We start from the raw sequence: 17,816 nt of genomic DNA, 5'->3' as shown, positions 1-17,816 counted from the left end.
CTACTAGGATACTAGGATACTAGGCTACTAGGATACTAGGCTACTAGGCTACTAGGATACTAGGCTACTAGGCTACTATGATACTAGGATTCTAGGATAATGGGATACTAGGCTACTAGGCTACTAGGATAATAGGATACTAGGCTACTAGGCTACTAGGATACTATGATACTAGGATACTAGGATACTAGGCTACTAGGATACTAGGCTACTAGGATACTAGGCTACTGGGCTACTAGGATACTAGGCTACTAGGATAGTGGGCTACTGGGATACTAGGCTACTAGGCTACTAGGATACTAGGATACAAGGCTACTAGGATACTAGAATACTGGGCTACTAGGATAGTAGGCTACTATGCTACAAAGATACTTGGCTACTAGGATACTAGGCTACTAGGATACTAAGCTACTGGGCTACTAGGATACTAGGCTACTAGGCTACTAGGATACTAGGCTACTAGGCTACTAGGGTACTAGGCTACTAGGCTACTAGGATACTAGGATACTAGGACAATATGCTACTAGGCTACTATGATACTAGGCTACTTGTATACTAGGCTAATAGGCTACTAGGATACTAGGATACTAGGAAATTAGTATACTAGGATACTATGCTACTAGCATACTAGGATACTGGGCTACTGGGCTACTGGGCTACTGGGCTACTAGGCTACTAGGATACTAGGATACTATGATACTATAATACTAAGCTACTAAGATACTTGGCTACTAGGATACTACGATACTATGATACTAGGCTACAAGGATACTAGGATACTAGGCTGCTAGGCTACTAGGATACTAGGATACTAGGATACTAGGCTAGTAGGATGCTAGGATTCTAGGCAACTAGGATACTAGGCTACTAGGATACTAGGCTACTGGGCTACTAGGATACTAGGATAATGGGCTATTGGTCTATGAGGCTACTAGGATACTAGGCTATTTGGATACTAGGCTGTTAGGATACTAGGATACTAGGATACTAGGATACTAGGCTACTAGGACACTAGGATTCTAGGCAACTAGGATACTAGGCTACTAGGATACTAGGCTACTGGGCTACTTCAAATCAAATCAAATCAAATCAAATCAAATTGTATTGGTCACATGCGCCGAATACAACAGGTGCAGACATTACAGTGAAATGCTTACTTACAGCCCTTAACCAACAGTACATTTATTTTAAACGAAAAAAGTAAAAATAAAACAGCAACAAAAAAAGTGTTGAGAAAAAAAGAGCAGAAGTAAAATAAAATAACAGTAGGGAGGCTATATATACAGGGGGGTACCGGTGCAGAGTCAATTTGCGGGGGCACCGGCTAGTTGAGATAGTTGAAGTAATATGTACATGTGGGTAGAGTTAAAGTGACTATGCATAAATAATTAACAGAGTAGCAGCAGCGTAAAAAGGATGGGGTAGGGGGGCAGTGCAAATAATCCGGGTAGCCATTATTAGCTGTTCAGGAGTCTTATGGCTTGGGGGTAGAAGCTGTTGAGAAGTCTTTTGGACCTAGACTTGGCACTCCGGTACCGCTTGCCGTGCGGTAGCAGGGAGAACAGTCTATGACTAGGGTGGCTGGAGTCTTTGACAATTTTGAGGGCCTTCCTCTGACACCGCCTGGTATAGAGGTCCTGGATGGCAGGAAGCTTGGCCCCAGTGATGTACTGGGCCGTACGCACTATCCTCTGTAGTGCCTTACGGTCGGAGGCCAAGCAGTTGCCATACCAGGCGGTGATGCAACCAGTCAGGATGCTCTCGATGGTGCAGCTGTAAAAGTAAAAAAAATTGAGGATCTGAGGACCCATGCCAAATCTTTTCAGTCTCCTGAGGGGGAATAGGCTTTGTCGTGCCCTCTTCACGACTGTCTTGGTGTGTTTGGACCATGATAGTTCGTTGGTGATGTGGACACCAAGGAACTTGAAGCTCTCAACCTGTTCCACTACAGCCCCGTCGATGAGAATGGGGGCGTGCTAAGTCCTCTTTTTTTTCCTGTAGTCCACAATCATCTCCTTTGTCTTGGTCACGTTGAGGGAGAGGATACAAGCATACTAGGATACTAGGATACTAGGCTACTAGGATACTAGGCTACTAGGATACTAGGCTACTAGGATACTAGGATACTGGGCTACTAGGATACTGGGCTACTAGGATATTAGGATACTAGGATACTAGGCTACTAGGACACTAGGTTAATAGGATACTAGGCTACTAGGCTACTGGGCTACTGGGCTACTAGGATACTAGGATACTAGGCTACATGGCAACTAGGATTCTAGACTACTAGGATACTATGATACTAGGCTACTAGTCTACTAGGATACGAGGATACTAGGATACTAGGTTACTAGGCTACTAGGATACTAGGCTACTAGGCTACTAGGACACTAGGATACTAGGATACTAAGCGACTAGGCTACTAGGATACTAGGATACTAGGCTACTGGGCTACTAGGATACTAGGCTACTAGGCTACTATGATACTAGGATACTAGGCTACTAGGTTACTAGGCTACTAGGCTACTAGGATACTAGGATACTAGGATACTATGCTACTAGGCTACAAGGATACTAGGCTACTTGGATACTAGGCTAATAGGCTACTAGGATACTATGGAACTAGTATACAAGGATGCTAGGATACTAGGATACTAGGCTACTAGGATACTAGGCTAATAGGCTAATAGGATACTAGGATACTAGGATACTAGGATACCAGGAAACTAGTATGCTAGGATACTAGGATACTAGGATACTAGGAAACTAGGATACTAGGATACTAGGATACTAGGATACTAGGCTACTAGGATACTATGATACTAGGCTACTAGGCTACTAGGAAACTAGGATACTAGGATACTAGGATAGTAGGCTACTAGGATACTAGGATACTAGGATAGTAGGCTACTAGGCTACTAGGATACTAGGATACTATGCTACTAGGCTTCAATGATACTAGGCTACTTGGATACTAGGCTAATAGGCTACTAGGATGCTAGGGAACTAGTATACAAGGATGCTAGGATACTAGGATACTAGGCTACTAGGAAACTAGGCTAATAGGCTACTAGGATACTAGGATACTAGGATACTAGGAAACTAGTATGCTAGGATACTAGGATACTAGGATACTAGGAAACTAGGATACTAGGATACTAGGATACTAGGATACTAGGCTACCAGGATACTAGGATACTAGGATACTAGGCTACTAGGCTACTAGGATAATAGGCTACTAGGCTACTAGAACACTAGGATACTAGGATACTAAGCGACTAGGCTACTAGGATACTAGGATACTAGGATACTAGGCTACTAGGAAACTAGGATACTAGGATACTAGGATACTAGGATACTGGGCTACTAGGCTACTAGGAAACTAGGATACTAGGATACTAGGATAGTAGGCTACTAGGATACTAGGATACTAGGATAGTAGGCTACTAGGATACTAGGAAACTAGGATACTAGGATACTAGGCTACTAGGATACTAGGATACTAGGATACTAGGCTACTAGGCTACTAGGATAATAGGCTACTAGGCTACTAGAACACTAGGATACTAGGATACTAAGCGACTAGGCTACTAGGATACTAGGATACTAGGATACTAGGCTACTAGGATACTAGGCTAATAGGCTACTAGGATACTAGGATACTAGGCTACTAGGATACTAGGCTAATAGGCTACTAGGCTACTAGAACACTAGGATACTAGGATACTAAGCGACTAGGCTACTAGGATGCTAGGAAACTAGGATACTAGGATACTAGGATACTAGGATAGTAGGCTACTAGGATACTAGGATACTAGGATAGTAGGCTACTAGGCTACTAGGATACTAGGATACTAGGATACTAGGCTACTAGGCTACTAGGATAATAGGCTACTAGGCTACTAGAACACTAGGATACTAGGATACTAGGATGCTAAGCGACTAGGCTACTAGGATACTAGGATACTAGGATACTAGGCTACTAGGATACTAGGCTAATAGGCTACTAGGATACTAGAATACTAGGATAGTAGGCTACTAGGCTACTAGGATACTAGGATACTAGGATACTAGGCTACTAGGCTATTAGGATAATAGGCTACTAGGCTACTAGAACACTAGGATACTAGGATACTAAGCGACTAGGCTACTAGGATACTAGGATACTAGGATACTAGGCTACTAGGATACTATTCTACTAGGATACTAGGATACTAGGCTACTAGGGTACTAGGATACTAGGATACTAGGCTACTAGGGTACTAGGATACTAGGCTACTAGACTACTAGGATACTAGGCTACTAGGATACTAGGCTACTAGGATACTAGGCTACTAGGATACTAGGAAACTTTTTGCCAGTGGCTTGTATTCATGGATGCCAAGGGTAGCCAGGCTTCCCCAAATATTTGCCAAAAAATAAAACATTAATGTTTTCATACGTTTCTGTCAATTCGCCAGTGACTGAATCACACTAGAGAAATCATCCGAGCGAGGGAAACAGCACCTCTCTGTCTCAGTATGTGTAGCCCATGTATCTGATGCTGTCTGGACCAAAAGTGTATAAAATGTTGCTGCCGTAGCATTTGATTGATTGATGCCAGCAGGCATTTGGCCTCCCTTGATTAAAATAAATTTAAAAGAATCAGCCAATCAGTGTTGAGCTGAGCTCAACTGTGGGTTGTCCTGGTGCAAGTTTTTGGTAAATGCCAATTTGTGCGTGAAAACTGGCGCACGCATGCTTTGGGGCATATTTTGTGCATACACAACGTATATAAATGAGGCCCCTGATCATTTGAACATGTATTCATTGGACTTGATTCATGAAATGTGTAAACAACAGTAACTCCATGTGTCCAAAGACTAGATATAGTACAATATCAAAAACTCACATTGTAGACAAACGCTTTGGCCGATTTAAAACATGTCGTCAGATTTGGCCATCAGTAAGCTTAGAGAACATATGTATTATAAGACATTTCCGTTGTGGACATGAATGGCTAATTTTGAAAGATAACTGCGAAGATAACGATTTTATCATTATGTTTGGTATGAGACACCATATATGCTCCTTTGATGTTAATTCGACCATTTCAGTTGCAAAAGATGAGTGAAACAAAACTGCTTTAAGTTCAACCAAACTTGACGATGCTGACCTTGATGTCATGGTTTCTCAAAGACTTTTACTAACAGTACAGTCATTCATTTTGACTGCGCCAAATGCTGTTACTATACTGTTGGAGAAATGCAGAACAGGCCCGATATTAAGATGACAAGTATCACGCTAATTATGTTTTCCCCTCTCAGAAGACAGTCTGTATTTGTCTCTTCTTTTGATACACACACACACACACACATACACACATACACACACACACACACACACACACACACTCTGCACAACGTGAGGTTCTTGTCACACAGACACAGATACATTAACAGGCACATCACTGATAAGACTCTCAACAGACCAAAGGAATGAGTTTCAAGGTCTGATGATGTTGGAGTGAGAACATTCTTACCAACTCATGTGGATCAGTGGGTGTCATTTAAACTAAATTAAAACGTAAATACTCATTGTTAGTTTAGGGTATTACGCATTTGAACATATGCCATTCGGTATGCATTATGCACCGCGTCATGGGAATATGTTAGATAAAGACCTGTTCATTGTTGTAGCTTTATTGAAGTCAATTTGAACCTTCTCTGTTCCAGATAACAACCAGCTCTGGCAGTGAGTTCCTTCTCCAGGCTGACAATTACCACACTATTTCTAAATGGCATGATGCTATTAAAAGGACAACTGACAACTTGGTAAGCAGTTTGCTGTTTCCTATAGATGGTGAATCTGAAGTTATAACATTTCTGAAGTCTTTATGATTTTGCACATTGAAATGATGACTATAAATCATTCAGAACATTGTTTAGTCATACCATGCTACCCAAAATGAAAGTAAAACAATTCCATAAATCATTGACTCAAGTTTGATTTAATGTTCCACGTTGTGCAGATAATCACATTGACATGCTTTACCGAAATGATGAGTGATAATAATGAGATACGCAGCCAGTGACCTTTGTACTGAAATGTTTTAACCTCCTTTCTGTTATAGTCTAAAGGAGCTGCAGGGAAGGCCTCTGATAGGCCTGGCATACGGAGGGCAAACAGCACAGAGTACCTACCCAGACATGGGTTGCCTAGCAAGACACTGTCACTGCCAAGACCTGCACCTGAGTCCCCCTGCACAAAGGAACCCAAACCTGAACACAGACGCTCACACAGTAAGTTGTCTCTAATGACTAGCTATTTCTACTACGGTTGCTTTATTCAAAACAGTTATTGACGTGGTAGTGGCTTGAACTCGCTGATTAAATGCTGTCTCTTATCTGTAATACTGTAGGTATTTAATGACTCAAATAACGTTTTCTAAGGTAGTGGTTGTTCATATATTTGCATAATATACAGTGCCTTCGAAAAATATTCAGACCCCTTGACTTTTTCCATGTTTGGTTACGTTACAGCCTTATTCTCAAATTGATGAAATCGTTTTTTCCCCTCACCAATCTACACACAATACCCCATAATGACAAAGCAAAAACAGGTTTTTAGAAATTGTATAAAAAAAATTACAATAACTGAAATATCACATTTACATAAGTATTCAGACCCTTTACTCAGTACTTTGTTGAATCACCTTTGGAAGCGATTACAACCTCAAGTCTTCTTGGGTATGGCGCTACAAGCTTGGCGCACCTGTATTTGGGAAGTTTCTCCCATTATTCTCTGCAGATCCTCTCAAGTTCTGTCAGGATGGATGAGGAGCGTCGCTGCACAGCTATTTTCAGGTCTCTCCAGAGATGTTCGATCGGATTCAAGTCCGGACTCTGGCTGGGCCACTCAAGGACATTCAAAGACTTGTCCTGAAGCCACTCCTGCGTTGTCTTGGCTGTGTGCTTAGGGTCGTTTTCCTGTTGGAACCTTCGCCCCATTCTGAAGTCCTGAGCGCTCTGGAGCAGGTTTTCATCAAGGATCTCTCTGTTCTTTGCTCTGTTCATCTTTGCCTTGATCCTGAATAGTCTCCCAGTCCCTGCCGCTGAAAAACATCCCCACAGCATGATGCTGCCACCACCATGTTTCACCTTAGGGATGGTGCCAGATTTCCTCCAGACGTGACGCTTGGCATTCAGGTCAAAGAGTTCAATCTTGGTTTCATCAGACCAGAAAATCTTGTTTCTCATGGTCTGAGATTCTTTAGGGGACTTTTGGCAAACTCCAAGCGGGCTGTCATGTGCCTGTTTCTGAGGAGTGGCTTCCGTCTGGCCACATAAAGGCCTGATTGGTGGAGTGCTGCAGAGATGGTTGTCCTTCTGGAAGGTTCTCCCATCTCCACAGAGGAACTCCAGAGCTCTGTCAGAGTGACCATCAGGTTCATGGTCACCTCCCTGACCAACGCCCTTCTCCCCTGATTGCTCAGTTTGGCCGGGCGGCCAGCTCTAGGACGAGTCTTGGTGGTTCCAAACTTCTTCCATTTAAGAATGATGGAGGCCACTGTGTTCTTGGGGACCTTCAATGCTGCAGACATGTTTTGGTACCCTTCCCCAGATCTGTGCCTCGAAACAATCCTGTCTCGGAGCTCTACAGACAATTCCTTTGACCTCATTACATTTACATTACATTTTAGTCATTTAGCAGATGCTCTCATGGCTTGGTTTTGGCTCTGACATGCACTGTCAACTGTGGGACCTTATATAGACAGGTGTGTGCCTTTCCAAATCATGTCCAATCAATTGAATTTACCACATGTGGACTCCAATCAAGTTGTAGAAACATCTCAAGGATGATCAATGGAAACAGGATGCACCTGAGCTCAATTTCGAGTCTCATAGCAAAGGGTCTGAATACTTATGTAAATAAGGTATTTTTGTTTTTTATGGTTAATACATTTACAAAAATGTCTAAAAACCTGTTTCCGCTTTGTCATTATGGGGTATTGTGTGTAGATTGCTGACAATTTTTATTTATTTAATCCATTTTAGAATAAGGCTGTAACGTAACAAAATGTGGAAAAGTCAAGGGGTCTGAATACTTTCCGAAGGCGCTGTATGTGTTTTAATTTTCCTTACCCACCAACGTGATAGGGTCTGACAGCCTCCCTGATTTTCAGTGACACTTATTGTGTTTTTTGAGATGTGCCCAAAATGTGTGCGACATCTATTCATTTAGAAGATTACTCTTGTAGGAACATGACACAAGAACATGCTAATTACCATTATGTCAGCATATGTCAAGTAGCAATTATGGTAATCCCTATCAATGGTTCAAATCAATCTCGTCACCTTAAGCACTGCGAGAGGAATATATTGATGTTGGATGATCATATTAAAATATCTCGATAGGGACCAGGGACACAGAGGTCCAGTATATTATTGGTATACTGAGCTGCTTGAACCTTTGATTGTGGCTTTGATTGTAGTTATGTTCATGTTAATTTATGCCCATGAAAAAGACAGTCCTGGAGCGCATCACAGATAGCAATTATTTCCACTGTAGTTGCTACTGTATGTTTTCAGAAAATTAGAAACAATCACCTGACAACAATATTATTTGCTTTGCATCTCTGTGTACCCCAAATGTACTGTAAGACATATCTCAAACGTGTTTCTTGGATGACAAAGCTAGTCCATAGACAAAGCTAGTCCATAGACAAAATAGGTAATTTGAATTAATTAGGGAAGAGCAGTGTTTGTTTTTATTAGATTGACAAGCAGGGCCTGGACTTTCAAAAACAGCAGGAATTTCTTTAGACACGGAAAAGTTCAATTGGAGTGAATACTAGTAAAAGACAGCCATGGGAGAGATTCATTTATAAATAACAGTGGGAATATAAGGAGAGAGGAAGAGTGAGGGTCAGGTAGAGAGATGAGGCGAACAATAATATCAACCTCTACTTTGCTAGTTGAACAACCAGGCCCTAGGCTATAGCATTGCAGAGGCATATACGCCTACTGATCCTTTCTAAAGACAAACGTAAACGTTGTAGCTTTCCCTTTCACTTCATTTAACCGTGTGTCTCTTTCTCTGTGTGTTCCTGACAAGTGTTCAAGTCTTCCAAGCTCAACTATAGCATGTCGGACAGTGCTGATAAGAATGGGGTGAAGAACAGACTCAAAAAGTTCATCACAAGACGGCCCTCTATGAAGACTCTACAGGAGAAAGGCATCATCAAAGGTATCAGAGTATTCTGCCAGGATACATTGATTCTTTTCCACCACACCACACATTTTGAGAGGAACATAAATCTTTCAAAATGTATTACACATTGTATTGTATCTTCTTTCAATTTGGACAACCCTTCAATGAGGAAGAGTTGACGTAACTGTAGCTGTGCATTCTATAGAATAAGTAATGACGACACCATTTTGTATACATCTGGCCCTTCATTGGACACTGTGTTAACATACCTCCAAACGAGCTTCAATGCCATACAACACTCCTTCTGTAGCCTCCAACTGCTCTTAAACGCTAGTAAAACTAAATGCTCGTCAATCGAACGCTGCTTCCACCAACTGGCCTGACTAGAATCACTACTCTCGGCGGGTCTGACTTAGAATATGTGGACAACTACAAATACCTAGGTGTCTTGTTAGACTCCTTCCAGACTCACATTGAGCATCTCAAATCCAAATTTAAATCTAGAATCGGCTTCCTATTTCGCAACAAAGCTTCCTTCACTCATGCTGCCAAACATGCCCTCGTCAAACTGACTATCCTACCGATCCTTGACTTCGGCGATGTAATTTACAAAATAGCCTCCAACACTCTACTCAGCAAATTGGATGTAGTCTATCACAGTGCCATCCGTTTTGTCACCAAAGCCCCATATACTACCCACCATTGTGACCTGTACGCTCTTGTTGGCTGGCCCTCACTACATATTCGTCGCCAAACCCACTGGCTCCAGGTCATCTATAAATCACAGCTAGGCAAAACCCGCCTTATCTTAGCTCATTGGTCACCATAGCAACACCCACCCGTAGTCTGCGCTTCAGCAGGTATACAGTGGGGGAAAAAAGTATTTAGTCAGCCACCAATTGTGCAAGTTCTCCCACTTAAAAAGATGAGAGAGGTCAGTAATTGTCATCATAGGTACACGTCAACTATGACAGACAAATTGAGGAAAAAAAATCCAGAAAATCACATTGTAGGATTTTTTATTAATTTATTTGCAAATTATGGTGGAAAATAAGTATTTGGTCACCTACAAACAAGCAAGATTTCTGGCTCTCACAGACCTGTAACTTCTTCTTTAAGAGGCTCCTCTGTCCTCCACTCGTTACCTGTATTAATGGCACCTGTTTGAACTTGTTATCAGTATTAAAGACACCTGTCCACAACCTCAAACAGTCACACTCCAAACTTCACTATGGCCAAGACCAAATAGCTGTCAAAGGACACCAGAAACAAAATTGTAGACCTGCACCAGGCTGGGAAGACTGAATCTGCAATAGGTAAGCAGCTTGGTTTGAAGAAATCAACAGTGGGAGCAATTATTAGGAAATGGAAGACATACAAGAACACTGATAATCTCCCTCGATCTGGGGCTCCACGCAAGATCTCACCCCATGGGGTCAAAATGATCACAAGAATGGTTAGCAAAAATCCCAGAACCACACGGGGGGACCTAGTGAATGACCTGCAGAGAGCTGGGACCAAAGTAACAAAGCCTACCATCAGTAACACACTACGCCGCCAGGGACTCAAATCCTGCAGTGCAAGACGTGTCCCCCTGCTTAAGCCGGTACATGTCCAGGCCCGTCTGAAGTTTGCTAGAGTGCATTTGGATGATCCAGAAGAGGATTGGGAGAATGTCAGATGGTCAGATGAAACCAAAATAGAACTTTTTGGTAAAAACTAAACTCGTCGTGTTTGGAGGACAAAGAATGCTGAGTTGCATCCAAATAACACCAAACCTACTGTGAAGCATGGGGGTGGAAACATCATGCTTTGTGGCTGTTTTTCTGCAAAGGGACCAGGACGACTGATCCGTGTAAAGGAAAGAATGAATGGGGCCATGTATCGTGAGATTTTGAGTGAAAACCTCCTTCCATCAGCAAGGGCAGTGAAGATATAACGTGGCTGGGTCTTTCAGCATGACAATGATCCCAAACACACAACGAAGGAGTGGCTTCGTAAGAAGCATTTCAAGGTCCTGGAGTGGCCTAGCCAGTCTCCAGATCTCAACCCCATAGAAAATATTTGGAGGGAGTTGAAAGTCCGTGTTGCCCAGCGACAGCCCCAAAACATCATTGCTCTAGAGGAGATCTGCATGGAGGAATGGGCCAAAATACCAGCAACAGTGTGTGAAAACCTTGTGAAGACTTACAGAAAACGTTTGACCTGTGTCATTGCCAACAAAGGGTATATAACAAAGTATTGAGAAACTTTTGTTATTGAACAAATACTTATTTTCCACCATAATTTGCAAATAAATTCATAAAAAATCCTACAATGTGATTTTCTGTTTTTTTTTTCTTCTCATTTTGTCTTTCATAGTTGACGTGTACCTATGATGAAAATTACAGGCCTCTCTCATCTTTTTAAGTGGGAGAACTTGCACAATTGGTGGCTGACTAAATACTTTTTTCCCCCACTGTATCTCACTGGTCATCCCCAAAGCCAACACCTCCTTTGGCCGCCATTCCTTCCAGTTCTCTGCTGTCAATGACTGGAACGAAGTGCAAAAATCTCTGAAGCTGGAGACTCTTATCTCCCTTACTAACTTTAAGCATCAGTTGTCAGAGCAACTTACCGATTACTGCATCTGTACACAGCTCTGTAATTAGCCCACCCAACTACCTCATCCCCATATTGTTATTTACATTGTTATTTATTTTGCTCATTTGCACCCCAGTATCTCTATTTGCACATCATCTTCTGCACATCTATCACTCCAGTGTTAATACTACATTTTAATTATTTTGCACTATGGCCTATTTATTGCCTTACCTCCATAACTTACTACATTTGCACACTGTATATAGATTTTCTATTGTGTTATTGACTGTACGTTTGGTTTATTCCATATGTAACTCGCACTGCTTTGCTTTATCTTGGCCAGGTCACAGTTGTAAATGAGAACTTGTTCTCAACTGGCTTACCTGGTTAAATAAAGGTGAAATATATATATATATATATATATATATATATATATATATATATATATATATATATATATATATATGATAGTGAGTCTCCCCGTTTATTAGGAGTCAAAGTACAACAGAGATTGATAAAATTATACTGAATTATTTTACTTGAAAAAAAGCACACCAATCCAACCGGCAACCACATAATCCATTCCTCTAGGGGGGAACTCATTTACACCATTAAAGGCATTATTTAAGCACATTTGCGATCCTTAGAAGAAGGTAACAGTATTTGGAATTTCCCCCAGCTTCAAGGAGACCCTTTAATGTTGTGTCCACGGGACAAATGCTCGATCAAAGGGAGAGGACATTATTGACGGAATAATTGAAATACTTGGGGCAGGTGGCCCTCAGACTGTCCTTTTTGTCAGGGCTGGAGGGAAAGCCACTTCAGAGAGTGTGTTTCCTCAAATCAGGCCCCCCTCCCACCCCCCTCTTTCCTATTGTACTTCAGAATGCAAATTAAATCCATGCAAAGCGAGGGCTATTTGAATTCCTTTAGGAGGGGTAATTTTGCTCCAATTCTCTGGCCCCTCCCCCTCCCCCTCGTAATTTCCCTTGCTTATCCGCTGAGCGCTGGGAAGTGGATTTTGTATGCAAAGGTGCCTTGCTCGCAGTCATTTCTGTATTTGGTGAACCCTCACCTTCCCTCAAGTGTATAAACAAGAGAGGGTGATCTTTGATGTTGCACAGTGCTAGAGAGACAGCACTGTTCCAGAACACCCATACTGTGACATAATTCAGTTGATGAGTGAAAGAGTGTACCCCTGTGCACAGTCAGTTTGAATACCAGTCAGTTTGAATACCAGTCTATGTTTGATGAGTAATGCTTTGCTAACCTTATATGGCGTCTACTGGAGATTAACTGACCAAAACTCACAAAAGCCTGAGTATATTGCCAGTAGGGACAGGTTAAGTGAGGGACTTCTCAGTAGACTTCTCAGTAGATTTGAATGGACAAAAGCAGCTTAATGAAGCAACGGGAATGTTCGTATACAGTAAGGCAAGAGAATGTGGTCCCCCTCTCCCTCTGATTGGAGCAAAGAGAATGTGGTCCCCCTCTCCCTCTGATTGGAGCAAAGAGAATGTGGTCCCCCTCTCCCTCTGATTGGAGCAAAGAGAATGTGGTCCCCCTCTCCCTCTGATTGGAGCAAAGAGAATGTGGTCCCCCTCTCCCTCTGATTGGAGCAAAGAGAATGTGGTCCCCCTCTCCCTCTGATTGGAGCAAAGAGAATGTGGTCCCCCTCTCCCTCTGATTGGAGCAAAGAGAATGTGGTCCCCCTCTCCCTCTGATTGGAGCAAAGCCGCCTGGGAGACTCAGGGTTCATGGGAAAATGTTTTACTTAGCGATAAAATGCTGTGTGTGGTTAACCATTTGATTGATGATCCTTTACCAGTGGAGCCTTGGAGCCCATGTACTGTTAGCAGCACTGTTCTGGAAACAGCCATCAGAGGAGAACAGGGGCAGTAGGAGTCAAGAGCAATGAGTGTTACTACTTGTGCTATGAGTTAATGACCTATCCCTCAACCTAATGATGATCAATGGGCAGTATTAATGAGATGTTGCAGGTGTGAATGGAAATGACTTATTAAACAGATACTCTACCGTTCCGCCAAGTTCCTCCTCTGTGCATTTAAGATGGGCTCCCGAGTGGCGCAGCGGTCTAAGGCACTGCATCTCAGTGCTCGAGGCGTCACTACAGACCCCCTGGTTCAATTCCAGGCTGTATCACAACCGTCGTCGTCCGGATTTGGCCGGTGTAGGCCGTCATTGTAAATAATAATTTGTTCTTACCTGACTTGCCTCGTTAAATAAAGGTAAAATACATAAATAAAGATCTGAAAAAAACACAGTTCAGCACAATTAAATGCAGAAGCTGTTCTCGTTGATGGTGACTGTTATCGCTAATTTCAATACTTTTTACACTGTAGCTCTAACTCGGCAGTTCTGGGGAATGATGTTTTTTCCTGAATAAACCATGTGTTTTTTCCTCACAGATCAAGTGTTTGGGTGTCACTTGTTGGCACTTTGCGAGAGGGAAGGGACCACTGTGCCAAATTTCGTTAGGCAGTGTGTGGAGGCCGTCGAAAAAAGAGGTATGTACTTTTCTGAAAAAGGTGTTGAAAGTAATCTTTGATACTTTGTGTATGGGAAAGAAATCAACTATTCACACACACACACACACACACACACACACACACACACACACACATATTCACACACTCACACACACACACACACACACACACACACACACACACACTCACACACTCATACTCACACACACACATACTCACTCACACACACACACACACACATACTCACACACACACACTCATACTCACACACACTCATACTCACACACACACACACACACACACACACATACTCACACACACACACACACACACACACACACACTCACACACACACACACACACTCACACACACACACACACACACACACACACACACACACTCACACACACACACTCATACTCACACACACACATACTCACACACATACTCACACACACACACACACACATACTCACACACATACTCACACACACACACACACACACACACACACACACACACACACACACACACACACACACACACACACACACACACACACACACACACACACACACACACACACACACACACACACATACTCACACACACACATGGCCAGCCCGCTCATTAGGCAGGATTAGTCAGCTGCCTATGGCGGCAGATTGACGAGGGCGGCGTTTCGTGAGCTAAACTGACCAAGACCCACCTCCAACAACGACATATAAAACCTCACTTAATTCTGCCCAAAAACAATGACAATTCCTCTCAACCAGTGGCATATGGGCTTTTTAGGTGAGCGCTGATGCCACCTTTTGATAAGCAGTGGCCACTTTGTCAAAGGCGCAAAATATTTTGCTTGTCCTTTCCAAGCCGCCTCTCCAGAGTGCTGTTGGAGAGACGCATCTCTGCAGCGCTCCACCAACGTTCCATCAATTTTCTTTACATAAATCATGTAGCAGATACAGGATATGGTAGAATGAGTATGTGGCCTTTTCTGTAGCCTACAGGCTGGAGATAAAATGTATGACAAAGTAATGAGACGGACGCTTTTTACATCATGCAGGTTTCTCCGTTCAAATAGCCTAACATAAATGACGCTCAATCAAATACAAAATTAGCTATCATGCTAACAACCAACATATCCTAAAAAAAGGACAGGTCAATATGGAATGGACAATCACAACTTGTCCAGGAGTTTCACCCCATTGTCATGATCAGTGGTTTCAAGTTTATATCCATAAAGTTTTGACAAGCTGATCATAGCGAAAAATAAAATACTTCTGCATATATCGCTGTGTAAACACATTGCAAATAGGCTCAGGATAACTCCTGATGAAGTTGGGTAGTTGATATTCAAAGCTTAAATAGACAAATTGATTAGTCAGGAATCAGGACTAGTAAAGCCAATGCAACGGTCTGTTTTACAAATGGTGGGCCTACCACATGGATGGGCATTCATAAAATTCAGTTGAGGGCTGACATGGTAGGCTACACCCCAGTAAGCAGAGCAGACGTCTTTTGGATGTCTTTTTTTGGTCCTGTCCGGATGTTGTTCTTTGGTATTTTACAAACAGCAGGCTTACCACATAGATGGGTTTCACAAAATTCAATTTCAGACAACACTGTAGGCTAGACCTCAGTAAGCACGGACTGACGCCGACGCCTTTTGGATGTCTTTTTTTGGTGCAGTTCCGAAGCAGTCATAGACGTCTATGTTTGGTTCAGATTTTGTCCGGTCCAGACCGGCCTTGATTTCAACGTTCATGGACATAGATTTTTGGTCTGGTCTGGACCAAATCTGAACCAATCATAGACGTCTATGTTTGGTTCAGATTTTGTCCGTTCTGGACCAGCCTTGATTTGGCCCATACATAGACGTCTATAAATGACTTATTTTCAGCTTTCATTCAGAACCCAAAATGTGCCTGATTTCAACATCCGGAAAATACATATTTTCAACGTCTGTAAAATATGTATTTTCAACATCAGGAAAATAAGTATTTCAACTTTAATTCAGAACCAAAACTGAACCTGATTTCAACGTCCGGAAAATACGTATTTTTCAAGGTCCGGAAAAGATGCCTTTTCAATGTCCTGGAAAATATGTATTTTAAACATACAGAAAATACCTTTTCAACTTTCATTGAGAACCTACAATAAACCTAACTTCAACGTCTTTTCGACGTCTTTTCAACGTCATTTGGCCAGGCTCTGGACACCGCAGGAAAAGTACAAGCAAACAGCTTCTGACTGCCTTCTATGTAAAGAAAGGGCCCAACACACTGGTGTCAAATTCATCTGGACATCTTGAGCTGTAGAAATTAGCCAGGACGTTATACAAGAACGCCTTGCAAAGAATGAAACGCGTACGTCTTCTTTACTTTTCAAATCAACCATATCATCAAGTTACTCCACCAGTGACAGCGGTACAGTAGAATGTGGACAGACATTCATTAGAGCAATTGATAGAAAGGGTCAGAGGAATGTGTCGCCCCAGCTACCTCTGCACAGTGGCAGTGTTACTTTGCACCGACAACAGTGTGACTCAAACTGTGGTGGCTATTTCACATTACAATCTGTAGTCTAGCCTGTGTATCAACTTTCAAGCTGCTAGGATGTATTGTGTATTTAAATGCTGGTTTTTAGAATATAGACAATGAAAGCATGACAATCTGTCAAATGCTGTTGAGTTGGTTTGAAAGACTGGTCTCCTGTACGTGGATGCAGTCGGATTCTATAATCAAAGTAGTGCTCAAAATGTCACAGTGAAATAGAGCCGTATGGCGTCCAAGTCCAAGCCTCTATCTAGGCAAGATGTCAACTATCCATTCCACTGCAATGAATGTTAACATTATCTATCGAAAAAACCCAGAATTTATTTATAAATTGGTCAGTTTTGTTAATCTAAGTCCAAATTAAAGCTTAGTCTTTGTGTGTAGTATGTCACTGGCTTGTGTCTAACTTGTATCCGCCAGGTTTAGAGGCTGATGGCATCTACAGAGTAAGTGGTAACCTTGCCACCATCCAGAAGTTACGATTCTTGGTTGACCAAGGTACGTTCTGTTGTTTGATTCACTTGTGATTGTTTGTATGTTATAGTGTTTGTATTACAGCCGCATGCCCAATAAACTAATATCGTTCTGCTCTCCCTATTATGGATTAATAGTAGTTAACTTCATACAGTTCAGTTTCTACTGGATATCATACAATGAACACAACAGGATTGGATTGAGGTGTTCTTTGTGATAAAATCTATACAACCGAGACTGTGCTCTGTTGAAATCATAGATGATTACTGAGTAATTACTGAGTAATTCCACTTTACAGCTAAATTATGAATAACAGCAGAGACATTTTCTTGTTAAATGAATAACTGATCACAAGACTGTCTTTTTCGCAAATGAAAAAAAAAGATTCCCAAATACCTTAAGAATGGGATCTTTCAGAGTAAACGGAAGGATGACAAAGCATCCCTCATGAGACTTCAAGTCAGGTCTGTGCCTCCAGTGAAACGCGTCTACCTACTT

At 42.0% G+C, this 17,816-nt stretch overlaps 1 protein-coding gene across 1 annotated transcript in view; it reads left to right on the top strand.

The window, feature by feature from the left end:
• LOC311115363 (rho GTPase-activating protein 15-like) overlaps window positions 1–17,342 on the top strand; it is a gene marked incomplete at its 3' end in the record, with an annotated part of 45,893 nt that extends 28,551 nt beyond the window's left edge. Inside the window, exons 6-10 of the mRNA XM_084190546.1 lie at window positions 5,715–5,813; window positions 6,113–6,281; window positions 9,097–9,228; window positions 14,205–14,303; window positions 17,265–17,342. Of these exons, the coding sequence (XP_084046672.1) occupies window positions 5,715–5,813; window positions 6,113–6,281; window positions 9,097–9,228; window positions 14,205–14,303; window positions 17,265–17,342 (577 nt within the window). The remainder of the gene's footprint in view (window positions 1–5,714; window positions 5,814–6,112; window positions 6,282–9,096; window positions 9,229–14,204; window positions 14,304–17,264) is intronic.
• Between the last annotated feature and the right edge of the window lie 474 nt (window positions 17,343–17,816).

This window comes from Coregonus lavaretus (genome assembly GCF_964263955.1).
Source record: "Coregonus lavaretus genome assembly, contig: HAP1_SCAFFOLD_3218, whole genome shotgun sequence".
In the NCBI taxonomy this organism is placed as follows: domain Eukaryota; kingdom Metazoa; phylum Chordata; class Actinopteri; order Salmoniformes; family Salmonidae; genus Coregonus; species Coregonus lavaretus.
Note: the sequence above shows the minus strand (reverse complement) of the source record. Positions and strands in the feature narration are given on the sequence as shown.